Consider the following 13,606-nt stretch of genomic DNA (forward strand, 5'->3'; position numbering starts at 1 on the left):
GATGTGTTTCACAGTTCACTACCATTGTTTTTAACTCAGCTCTGTACTGTCTTAACATAGCTTCTTATATAGTGTAGATTCTTTCCTTTTCTGTCTTTCAGGAAAGTTTTAGCACAGTTTTGTATATTCCCTTTATTTTCAAGTTTTTTTCTGTTATGCTCGTCATCTTTTATTATTTCGTTGTTCACTGATTCCCTTTTTTCCTGTATCTTTTCAATCTGTATTTGACTTTTTTGTGAAAGTTGTGTGTATTGTATTGTTTATTTGGGTTGTTTTAGTTTTGCGTACCCCTGCACCAAGGCCTGGTGGTTGATTCTAGGCACGTTAAATAAATGAATAATAGAATGTTAGTAGTTTATCGAAATTAGGACAGAGAGTATTCCAGGACCTATGTAATGGCTGCAGCCTGTTGTAACTAATTGAATCATAGTGGCTTTTGAAAAGATATTGGAATTAGGGCAGTTACTTTGGTTTTATTCATCTCATTTGGTCAAGAAACTGTCGCACCTACGTACTAGACGTGCGAGGCTCCAGGAAGACGGTAACTGGGTGGCTTCTCATGTTACGGTTGTTTTTTTGCCTCATGTTTTTTTTATATGTTCTTTACCTGCTCCTTTCTACATATGTTTAGTGGAGAAGCTCCTTATAGAGTGGGTCTGTCGCTCCCATATATACATGTATGTATGTATGTATGTATGCATGTATGTATGTATGCATGCATGCATGTATGTATGTATGTATGTATGTATGTATGTATGTATGTATGTACGTATGTATGTATGTATGTAGCCACCGGTGGCACATACCCACTCTAGAGCGGATATGTGCCTCAGGGGTTGCGAGATGGGAGATGGCGGTACTTGGCATGGTACTTGGGATGGGATGGGATGGGCGGTACTTGGGCGGTACGAGATGGGAGATGGCGGATGGGAGATGGCGGAGTGTTCACTGGAGGCACAGATGGACGCTTGGACGTACGAACGGACGCATGGACGGTCAGACAGACTAGCCGATGGACGGAGGGATAGATGGCCGCGTGGACGTACGGAGGGATGGCTGCATGGACGGACTCATGCATGGATGCACGGACAGACAAACGGACGCGTAGATTGACGCACGGGCGGTTACTCGGACGGATGGACAGAAGCACGGATGGCCCTAAGAACGCTTCACCTCACTCCTCATCATATACCCCGTGGATATGCTGTGATCCTTTTTCTTGTTCAACCTAGGTTCAGTTTTATTATTACCTATGCCGTATTCAGTCGCTTTTTTGTGTCCATTTCTGTTTTATGCAATGACTAAGATTGAGATTGAGCTTCTGATACGCTGATAGTTTGCGCAAAGCAGAAAAAGAATAAGTCAAAATATAAAAGCTGCGACATCTTGGCTCATTCCCGAGATTAAATCTGTTCGATCTTGTGTAAGATACAAACAAAAGAAAACAGCGCCTGAGCAGGCGCTGTCTCTTTGTTTGAGTATCGTTTCTTGACAATGACGTAGTCGTCAAAAAGCTTTGCGAACCAGAGCTCTGACACATCTTCCCGAGGAACGCCGTGCCACTTTCTCGCTCAAGGAGCCCTCCAAGTGACTGTCACTGCTAGTATGAGTACCACCATATGAGGATAGTGATTCCGGGCAAGAAGAAAAAAAAATGTGGTTCGGGGCAACTTTTCCGGCGAACTACAGATGGCACGCATGCCCTTCTGACACCTGTTCACTTCTCGGCGCTATAAGGACTCTCCATGAACGGTGTCCAGGTCTCCTCGGTGGCTCAGCATCACTTTGTGAATGCAGCCATAGCACTTCACAACACAAAACTCAGGTTCCACCTGCGTAGAAATGCTGTTGGCGTTTCCAATCGCATAGATCCCGTCTTGAGGACTTCTACCAAATCTGGTTTCTCAAGTGACGCAAATCATGCGTCCTTGGCCATGCGTTCTTCCACCGTTAGAACTGAAATCGCTGTATCCTCCACACAGGCTGGTACTGTGTCTCCAAACAGATCGTCCAACAGCGCCGCCGAGCTACAGCACACTGTCACGCATCTATGTATCATGGCCAGCGCTGTAATATTGTAAAGCTCCCAGGTCTCTCCTGCAGCTTCGGAAAATTGTGCGTCATCGATGCGATTGTTTTTGTAGCCACCTCACATGACTTTGAGGCCAGCTCACAGGAGAATCATCGCTAGCGCCGGTAATCCCTAACGGAGCTTTCAGTCACACTGTGCTGCCTCGCTTGCATCGGCACACTCTGTATCACCTGGCATCATACCATCACCGCCTGCCTGTGAAACACAGTTCCGCGGCTTTCGCAACCACGCTGGAAGCTGGGTGGCGTTTATCGAAGTGCGCGGACTTCGCGAAGCCTGTACTAGGGAGCACATGTTGTGGGTGACCATCCGTCACCTTCAGAATGCGGCCAAAGCCTAGGACCACTATAAAAACATGAATTTTGGCCGGAATGAGGTGCCAGGTTAACGTATGTATTTCGGCCGCTTTTTCACGCCTCCAACCTTATACCTGTCGACCTAAACTCTACCATGAAGGGGGGTTTTGCTGCTCAGCACCTCAATGGTGCACATCTTGGCACTCTAGCTCAGTAAGGACATTGAAGTGATGGTTTAGTCTTACTTTTTGACAACCAGCCATCTTTAGGTGAAAGAGATTGCAAGGGGAAGAACTTCGACTGCCCATATGATTCCCGGAGCCTCTATGCAGACGAAATCACGGACATTGAATGAGACGCGCTGAACACCGATAACAGCCATGTGCAGTGCTCCGTGCGACGCCTTTACGTCTAGTTTACACTGAAGCATCCACTTTCTGAAGCGACCATGTCAGCAAAGCTCTGCCTAGCCTTCAGGTAGACAGAAAGGCGTTCGTGGACCATGCACTCGATCTTAGAGGAGCGTTTGATAACGACAAACATCGTAGTATTCTTTCTGGCCTCTCTACCACAAACTGCAGCCAGAAGACTTTCAATTAAATTTGAGCCTTTCTATCTCATGACGCCGCTTTCATCCACCTCGGTTCCATCGAACATGGCCCGTACCTATTAGGCACAAGGGGTGCACCCAAAGGTGCACTCATCTCACCCCTAATATTTAACCTGGCCATGAAGAACCTCCCCTCTCTTCTGCGCGAGGCCAAGGGATTACACCACGCTCTAGACGCCGACGATATTACAGTTTGGAACAACACCAGCTCCCCAGCACAAATCGAAGAGCGCCTACAAAAGGCTGCCCTTCTTGTGAACGCCTACGCTGCTTCGTGTGGCCTAGAGTGCTCTCCAACCAAATCGGCGATTCTCTCCGTATCCGAATTACCTTCACCCTAGGTTTTTCTTCCATCTGGTCTCGATCTATCAGTCTAGAAAATTCGAGTTCTTGGGCTTCACATCACTTCATCTTTGGATCCAAAGGACACAATAACAAACCTCCGACGAACCAGCGAACAGGTAAGTCGTATGATACTGCGGGTATCTACCAAGCGCGGCGGCCTCCGTGGGACCCAGTTCATGCAGTCGGCCAATAAATTTGTGCCCAGTCGCGTCCTGTACGCATCACCTTACCTTTGGCAGCGTCATCATCATGAGCACCAGCTGGACATCCTCCTTCTTTAAGTATACATACGTGCACGACCCTCCCATTGCCACCTCCAACAGCCGACTCGCAGCACTGGGGGTACTATAACTCTTTTGCAGAGCGGTGGGAAGCTCATCGTGTTAGCCAAACTACTTGTCTATCACAGAAGCCCTCAGGGCGACATATACTACACAGGCTCGGCATCAATGTGATCTCCGATCAAGACAATCTGACACCCATACCGAAACTTTATCGGCAAAAACTATGGGTGGAACCATTACCCCGCAACACGAACCCAGAGCTACATGCCGGCCGCAGACTAGCACGTTCCGCAGCGCTTCAGGCCCGACACTCCCACCACCCTAGCAGTTTCTACGTAGGCATCTCGGGCCCCTCCCCCTCAGGTCAATTCACGGCCGCCGTGATCATAGAAGGAAAACACGTTGATGGGCTCTCCTTTAAAGCAGCCCACCTCGCCGCCCCCAGATGATCACCTATCTCTGTCTGGCGGTCGCAAGGTATTTTTGCTGGAAATCAGTGGCACCTACTCGACTTGCCAGGTCCTGGCCGACACCTACCACGTCGTCTTTTCGTGCCCTAATAATCCCCTTCCTTTTCACCCCTTTCGCACTCCAGCTAGAGAGGCTTGGGAGGAGTACTTGCTCGGCCGCTCGACCTTGGATGCTCAACGCTCCTTGGTGAGGCGCGCTCGATCAGCAGATAACTTCATTGGCATCGTGGAATAGGGTCTTGCCACTCAGTCATGCAATATGCCGCAACTCTCTGATACATTTTCTGTAATAAAGTGTTTCTACCACAATCTAAAGTGACCGAAATTCTCTTGCCGCCAAAACGCAGCGTCGTTCACACTACACGCGTCCCGCGCCGCCGGATATGCCATCTACCACGGGACGAACGCGGGATGGATGCGCTGTTACCCGGTTGTTGTCATGGTTGGCAAATGCCGCCAGGCTATCTGGTGGTCTAGTCTTCCATGCTTCTCGTAAGCAGGAAGCAAGAAGAGACAGTACTGCTTACTTTGCTTGCAAGTGGGTGTCTTGTAATGGCCGAAGAGCAGAAAAAACCACTGACGTCACCGGCGTTGGTGGGTTTGTTTTGCTCTGCAAGACCGCAACAAGTTCGGTCACACCAACGCAAGTTCGGTCACCTCTTCCGTAAAATAGGGACGCGAAGCAGGCACAGAGTACGTTAAAGTCTTCTTGGTTACAACATTCACTTACGTGCACTTTGACATAACAATTGAGTAGGGATTGGCCGCCATTTTCCGAATTACTTGACTAGGGCTTATATAGGTCCGCGGCAACCAATTCGGCGGGAGACGCCGCAAAAATCGGTCCGAGAGCGATCGGTGCGCAGAGGGCCCTTTCGGCGGATCTCGCCGCCACAGAACTGGATTCGGAGCACTTTCCGCGACCGGAATGCTCAGTGTGAACGTGGCTTTATAATTCTCTGACTGTCGCACCAACAGACAAAACTATTACCCAGGAGCCCTGCCAGAAGAGGCAATATGCGCCAATCCTGGCTCCCAGCGTATGAGACTTTTCTGCAGAAGAACCACTTGATTCGAACTGCCACTGGTTGCCTCCAGGCTACATAGCAACAACACAAAGCTTTCTTGAGCAGCAACCATTGCTGATCGACCGGTTGTCGAGAAGTATGAAGTGAGAACCGCCACAACTGTGGTACCTTTGAATACTCGTGTCAAACTTGGTGGGGCGTGGAGAGAGGTTCAATTACATTCACATTTTCCCTCCAGTCAGTAGTAAGAGACTCTTGACGTAAACGTGGAAGAGATGTACAACCTGGATCACAGGTGGGACCTCAAACTGCATGCGGCCAGCTCAACCATGCGTCTACAACGACGCAGTCAGCGCCGCACACCAGAGTCATCATCATTGGCAGCATTCCATGCCAGGCGGCAGCTCGTCGAAGTCCTTCAAACGCTACGACATAACCTCACCCAGTCAATATGATTAGCCACTTCCGCCCACCAGACACGTTTACGGGACATCTGCGAGGCAAATCGCAACGTGGCGAAGACAGGTCACTGGGATGCGGCAAGCTACGCCCACCAGAATTTCATGTGCATGCAGTTATGACCGAGTGTAATTACGAAGACCAACATGGAGGTTCTGGTGCTTGCGCAGTTGCCGCAAAGCACACAAAGTGGAAGTTATATTGGAACAGCCTGCGTAGTGAACAGGCGTTGTATCTATGTTTGTGCCGTTGCTTGACGCTCTCTATGCTCTTGTATTTATAGCCTTTCACTTCCTACGTTCCCCTCTCTTTTCCTTTCTATCGGTTGCTTTCTATGTATTTTCTCTGTCTCTTTTTTGCTAGATTACTTTTCTTCTGTTTATCTTATGCGTTTGGCTATCTAAATTTGGGGGAACATGGTTTTATTTTAACGCCTGCTGGCTGCTGTGTGCGGTAGTAGCGCTTCTTCGATCCGCGTGTGGTGTTTTGTGGGCACAAAAGTTCCATGGCCGTCATCAGCTGTTCCAATGTAAAGGAGTATTTAGGTGTGAACAAGTGCCAATATGAATTGCATACTTTATTACATTGGGAGCAATTCTAATCGCACTGCACGTGCATTTTTTTCTTTTTCAGTCCTTGCCACACCGAGGTCGCTTGCCTTACACTCGTAGCAACAATCCGGCAAGTGTTATGAGTAAACTACGGTACCCTTGGAAACCAAACAACATGCTGCAACACACCAGCTTTTCGTATAATACAAGACATAGAGGAAGCACCACAAAAAATAATCACAAAAGACTCTAAACTCGTAAAGAAAGCCATGGCGTGTCTGTTCCTCCTTTTGCGAAAAGTGACGTAACCTTGCACCTGTAGCCCTGTACAAAATGAGGAGGCTATTTGCAATGCTCCCCAAGTGTCTGTTGCGCGTTGTGTGGTTGCAGATGGCGCCCGGATGAGCCTCAACCCGTTTACTAGCAATGGACAAAAGAGGACTCGCGGACTGACGACGCCACTTTCAATACTTCTAGTCATGAGCCACACTGAAATGCATATTAGAGTGATGTACTTTCCCAAACCATACAAGCTCAACACCTAAATAATTGCCCGGGTTGGAAAAGTGATATTTGAGATCCGTTACTGTGCATGAAAAACAATTTGAGGAATTTTCGTATAATGAACACCGCGCGAACTAGAATTCTCGTATAAACTGAACGGCAATACGAGGTCATATGCAACAAGCGTGTCTGACGGGTTCATCGCAGTGATAGGCCACTAGCCAGTAGGACTATCGGCACAGCACGGAGCAAAATGTTTACCATGGTGTTGGTGCGCAAACATATTACACCATCCTTATTACTTCCACTGTTAGGGAAATGAAGTTGCCTCTTTTATAGAACACAAGCATTTACCATGTGATTCAGTAAAGTTTGCGTCACATTTGTGCTCAAAAGTTCAGCAATGCACTCGTAAATTGCTGCTTCTATCAGCATCCCCTAAATAACAAATTGGAAGAATATGCATGTGAGGACTTCCCAACGCCGAGGATTTTAACACTACAAACACTAGTCGAATAACAACGCCGTTCGAAAGGTGCCGAAAAGGGCAGAAGTTATTAGAGATGACTGCGGGCGTAACGGCATGTATCATAGCTCTAACCATTTCGTTTCGCTGATCAAGCTGAAGCGTGTTCGTGGCATGCTGTGCTAAATGCGATCCCCAATAGGTGTGCTACATGCAAGGCACATAAAAAGTAGGCTTTTATTTTAATCTTGCTGATTTATATTGTGTTAATATTATAATGGGACTTTCGGGGGTAAAAAAAAAACTAACACTATAGAGGGCACCAAGAAAAACTCGCTCCTTTTGGGATACTAGCTCAAAGATCCTGGTTGCTGTCACTCTCAGTGCTTGCACAGTCATCTGAATCCAGTGGAAAATCTTCCTAGTCAATAATTTTGCAGTCAATGTCACTGCTGAAAGCAATCTAAAAAAATTTCCTCCACCTAATGACTGCGACTACTCCACGTCACCACGTGATTTAGGCATGGAGAAGATTTTCTCTCAAACTACTCAACCATTAGGCGAACCACTCGCTGTGTGTTTCCACGTATTAACAAATTATAAAAAAATTGGCGTAGCCTTGAAAGGTTTTAGAGTATCGCATGGGTGCGCACCTCCTCGCATCGATGCTTATAGAATTCGTGCACTACAAAAGCTCTCACAGATGCCACAAGCATGTAAAACAAGCTTACTTTCAACTAAAAATGCCAGATGGTAACGTTTGACTAGCCTGCGTGGCTATAGAACATCTCGCAAAGCGGATATCTGAACGCCGTGGGCTATCATTGAAAGTGCGAGTTGCCACGTATTTCTGCTAAAACTTCACGTCTTGCAAGGTTTATTGATTGTTCGTGTCATGGAGGGCTCGGCTTGTTCACTCGCAGGAAACATACAAAGTATTTGGGTTTTCGTTGCTAACACGTTAGCACTAAGTCTAGCACAGCCGAACGAGAGATTGACGGCCGTTGCGTCGTCTCCTGACCCGCCTGGAGAGGACGCTACTAAATTCCACTAGGTGGCAGAGTAAGGTATGGGCATTGAGAATACCGATAAACCGAATAGACAACACAAGTGAACTTTCTTGCACTAAGATGGTGAACAGTCCTCCGAACAAATGATGCGCATAACGATAGTCACACCACTACACCTCTGTCTGTCAAAGAATAGATCGTGGTTGTAAAAGTGGGTGGCTAGACTGCCTGTTCATAACTACACAAATAGTGGTTATTTTATTTAAGAGTACCAAAAAAGTATGTCTTAAAGACATTTAAAAGACAGGAATGTGGCAACCAGATTAAGAGAATGCCACGAGCTTCACTGTTTATTCAGTGTCCGTAAGGCTCACCTGGTTGAACTTTATGAACACTATTACCATTGTACCATAAATGACTGTCGTAAAGAACACAGTGCACTGCTTGCCTGTACCATGCAATAATGTAGGTGACGATAGGTGATGAGGACCCAAAAAATGCCCTAAGAAAGTGAGAACTGCGCATTATCGATCTGTATATTACCTAATAACACGCAATACTATCTACAGCAGCGAAAATAGTAGAAGTGTCACGACGAATTTCTGAACGTCACTGCAATGAGGTAGTGATAGATACTACACAATGCCACTAATGTGGATTTTATACCTAAAAAATACATGCTATTATCTCTTAGGTCTGGCTCGTCATGCTGTTAAAATTTCACTTTGCCGCAATAGAGTATGACCAAATACTCACTAAAAGAACGTTCACCAGTATTGGGGATGAAAGGTTGCCATTTTTTTGTATTCCAACGCTAAGCCTTACAGAAAGTTTCACTGCTTAGTTTATAACTTGCCAAATAAAGATAATGTTTTCAGCAATATTGCTGAATAAGCAACCATTACTGCTCCTTGATATAAACTTCTTTAAAAAGTTTTTACAATACCATAAGTGTTTTTTCGCATTTTTTATTTTGACTGTCGTACTGGCTTCTTTTCAGCATGGACGCCCTCGCGCACCAGGAGGATCACCTGGGGTAAGTCATTAATCGTAACGCTCATTTGTGTATTCATTACGACAAAACAAAGTATTGCCCTGCCGCGGTGGTCTAGTGGCTATTGTACTCGGCTGCTGACCCGCAGGGCACGGGTTCGAATCCCGGCTGCGGCGGCTGCATTTCTGATGGAGGCGGAAATGTTGTAGGCCCGTGTGCTCAGATTTGGGTGCACGTCAAAGAACCCCAGGTGGTCTAAATTTCCGGAGTCCTCCACTACGGCGTCTCTCATAATCATAAAGGGGTTTTGGGACGTCAAGTCCCACATACCAACCAAAACAAAGTATTACATCCCACATCTTTAGGAAGGTTCAGTAAGATACACCACGCGAAAAAAAGCGAAGCCTTCAAGCATGTGTCTTTTGATTGTTATCGCTAAATTGAATAAATCTAACTTTAGCCTACATGGTGAAAAAATTGATGGAATTGTAAAGCCAGTTGTACTGTCATACAAAGAGACGTTTCTAGCTCTGTAGTATAGATAGATGCTAGGTCGACCAACTGCGCTACCTACAAGTGAATTTGAGTCTTCAAATTTCTACTACTTTCCTTCATTCTTACCGTCGACAAGGTCAACGTACAGCGCAGCCGAGAATGAGCCTTGACAACGAAATGCAAACCAGTGCAAAAGTAGGCAAAAAATTAACATTGGGGGCCCACGCTAGTTTACAATTTTCGGGTTTTGGGTCAACACGAACGCAAAATCCTAAGGTTGGTTTGGGTTCTGCGCATGCACCTTGGCGCTTCACAACTTTTTTGGGTCCCCAAACGTCTTTGGCCCCAGTTCTATAACAGTTTTGCAGTGGACAGGTAGGTAGTTTGTGAGAAAAACTTCGACGCTTTCTGACAGGAATGCATGGCCTCTATCCTGGAGAAGCTCTTGGGGTGGACAATAACGCAGTATATAGTGGTGTAGGAGAAATCAGGCAACATCGCGCGCAGTAGCCACAGTAGAGGCGGTGGTTGTGACGTATCCTGTTACATGGTTACGGCCACGATGCCCCAGCAGTTAGCAGCCGTCAGAGGAAGTGGTCCATACAAATTGATACCCACGCGCCCAAACGGCCCATGAGGGCGCGGTAACGGTTGTAGACCAGCTGGTGACATGTGCATTGATGGTTTGTGGCATTGGCAATCGAGGCAGGAGTGAACGTCTGCACATAGCAGTATATTCCTCGCCAGAAAGAGCATTGTAAAATGCGGTAGTAAGTTTGTACACCTCGTTGCGCACGCAATGTAGATCAAGGTGGAAGGACTGACACATTTACAACCTCAGACTGAAGGGTAATAAGAGTAGCTACTGCCGGCCGGCTGCGCTGTAATTTTGTCAATGCAGAGGCCGCCACGTATTACGAAATGGTGAGCTTGGCGACTCGCGTGTTGATGGTGTTGCAGATGAATCAGGGTGCAAGTCAATCAGTGGGGCGATTCAAAGACTCTTCCTTTGTTCAGTAGCAATATTGCGAGCATCGATGACAAAAACAGCAATGGAAGTTACTGGGCAGGGGAACTCTCATCAGGAAGGGGTGAGCACGAGAGGGCGTAGGCGTCATCATGCTTGCGTCGGTTGCGTCACAGCACACGGAAGGCATAGTCTAGCAGGTGAAGAGTGCGGGTAAGACGGCCTGAGAGATCCTTCATTGATGACAGCCAGCATAGCGCATGATGATCGGTAACGACATAAAACGGGCGACGATACAAATGAGGCCAAAACATTTTTAAGGGCCTAGACAATCGCCAAGTACTTTTTTCCATGACGGTGCAATTTTGTGTCGGCTCTTGTGAGCATGTGGTTTACGTATGCTACACTCGAAGGCAAAAGTCTGATAAAAGGTGGTGTGGTTCGTTCTTTTCGAGACTAATGCAGCTGCCACAACCAATAATGCCTTTAGAGACTAACAGCACTGGTTTTTACAGTTAGTCCCCATGGACCAGGTCAAGGGACTAACATTTAGCCCTCAAATTTACACCTTAGTAGGTAACTGTTAGTCCCACATGTAACCTCAAAGGAAAAACATGTGGTGTTCACATTTACACCTTCTCGAGCGACCATTAGTCCTTACACTTGCACATCGCCAGACGAATGTTTGGTCTACTCAAATACTCCAATCAGATCAACTTTTAGAGGCGAAGCATCTTATACTCGCGCCTTGTAGTGCGCCGTCCGCGCCGTCCGCACCGCTTCTCGAACATTCGACAGCTGACGCGCGCGCATGCGCCGTCGCGCCGTCGCCCACTCTTCCACCATCTGTGCATCCCTTCCTCCTCTACACACCGCGCGCGCTTCACTCCTCCACCATCTGTGCACCCTTCCTCCTCTACACACCGCGTTCGACATCTACAATTCTCCTGATTCTCCAGTGGACGCGCATGTGGCGTCGCGCTTCGAGAACATTCAACAGCTGACAGTGCATGCGCCGTCGTGCTGTATATATACTCAAGGTCGGCGCTCGCTCGCTCAGTTGCCGCTCGTCGGTTGGTTTGTACGGCGCGTCGACGTCCAAGGTCGCGGTGAAATGAATTCCAACGAATCCACAAACACAATGATCGACGTCCCTTCGACCAGCGCCGCCCTTTCGCATACGTGTGTACGTGTTCACTCATTTAACACCCCCTCCTACAACTACGTTAACCAATTTAGCCATCGACCCAAGTAAGTCGCACTTTAACACCCCGTTAACCAATTATATGCTCCGCATCCTCCTCAGTGTTCCCCCGAGGGAAGCTGCGGGCAATTTTTTTTTACCCCAGTTCAAATACTGTTTTTTTTCATTTACTGTCCATCAGGCCTAATACTTTTTTTTCGCCTGCTTTTTTATGGTGTGCGAAACAAATGGCGCAGAAAAGAACACGCGAAAAATAATTTATCCACCTCTGTGTCACTGCTTTCGCAGTCAATGCAACAAAAAATGACAAAAGGGAGACAATAAAATCTTTTATTTTTCACTATATACAATAAAGTTTCTCCATTCTTTAAGAGAATTCAAGGTGAAACATACAAACCTAGCCTCGTTGTCACATCTTTTACAGTCCTTGTGAAGCTCCTCAGACAGAAGTGATAGATGACAGGCACTGCAGACCCCTGGGCACACAACCTTGTTCCCGTTGTGTACTTACAGCTACACAATAAGATGGTAAAAATTGTTATTCAGGCGTGAGAGAGGATGAATATGCACGGATATGACACGTATGCGGAAGGTGAGATAAAATCATACGTGTAAAATAAGACATGCTAATAATTTCACCATGACGTCACCCATCGTCAAAGACGCGTTTTAATCTCCGTAGCACAACAGCTTATGATCGGCAGCCCCAGTCACTCCAAGGGCACCAATAACCGCCGTGCCGCCAGTGAGGCGGCGAGTTCTAACAAGCGCCGCCATTCAGCTCGAGCAAGCGAATGGGATACCAAACATCTGGCTGCACGTGCAGCGTCCGCAGCCAGTGAATTTCGAGCAGGAGAGCGACCGTACGCTGGGCCGCGCCACCAACAGCGCCTAGTTGGTTTGGAGCGAGCACCTAAAAACCGACATTGGTGCGACCCTTTTCCACAAACTTGAGCGAGTGCGAATGCAGTGAGCAAACGCGAGTCCGCCACCGTGGCAGCCGCCAACGGCCGGCGCCGAGCGGCTTGCGATTGATTGACAGGGAAGCCGACTGTAATGGCAGCCAATTTTTATAGACTCAGTTCTGACGCCAGCGAAAGCCCCGCCAGCCCATGCCGGTGCGCTTACAGCACGCGACATACTACAACAAAGCTCACTACGAGCAACCGCAACGTGTTTGGGAAGACGCGCAAAAAAGCGAGTTCAATATCATCCACCCAGAGCTCATGACGATGGCGAAGACAGGCGAGCACTCAATGAGCGAGCGTCCAGGCGGCCGAGGGCAAATGCGGTCAACTTTCGGGCCAAATTTTTGGGCATTGCAGAGGCCGAAGGGCACGACTTTGAACTCATATAGCCGATCCGGTGTCCCGAATGCTGTGTTTGGATGATCACCATCTGCTAAGGGCACCTGCCAATACCCCGAACGCAAATCTAACGACGAAAAAAACTCGGCACCTTGTAAGCAATCAAGGGCGTCATCAATCCTGGGCAAAGGGTATACGTCTTTGCGAGTGATCTTATTTAAGCGCCTGTAATCAACGCAGAAGCGAATTGTATCATCCTTCTTCTTAACAAGAACGACAGGTGATGCCCATGGACTTTGGGAAGGTCGGATAACGTCGTGCTTGAGCATATCGTCAACGTGTTCGGTGATAACCAGACGTTCCCTGGCGGAAACACGGTATGGTCGCTGTCGTACTGGCGCGTTGGAACCTGTGTCGATGCAGTGAAAAAAAACTGGAAGTTCGGCCAAGGGTAGGTTGAGCAACGTCAAAGGATTCACGAAACTGGTAGAGCAGCTGAAGGAGCTCAGAGCGTTCAGATGACG

General features: G+C 47.6%; 1 protein-coding gene across 3 annotated transcripts in view; it reads left to right on the forward strand.

Moving 5' to 3' along the window:
- The window catches only part of LOC119167429 (uncharacterized), a 154,425-nt gene that overhangs the window by 15,175 nt on the left and 125,644 nt on the right, over positions 1-13,606 (forward strand). For 2 of the 3 annotated variants that reach the window (XM_075866301.1, XM_075866303.1), the window contains exons 3-4: positions 6,218-6,265; positions 9,116-9,151. In XM_075866301.1, coding sequence (XP_075722416.1) covers positions 6,218-6,265; positions 9,116-9,151 — 84 coding nt within the window. The remainder of the gene's footprint in view (positions 1-6,217; positions 6,266-9,115; positions 9,152-13,606) is intronic. The other variant, XM_075866302.1, reaches the window with a different exon arrangement.

This window comes from Rhipicephalus microplus, chromosome 6 (genome assembly GCF_043290135.1).
Source record: "Rhipicephalus microplus isolate Deutch F79 chromosome 6, USDA_Rmic, whole genome shotgun sequence".
Classification (NCBI taxonomy): domain Eukaryota; kingdom Metazoa; phylum Arthropoda; class Arachnida; order Ixodida; family Ixodidae; genus Rhipicephalus; species Rhipicephalus microplus.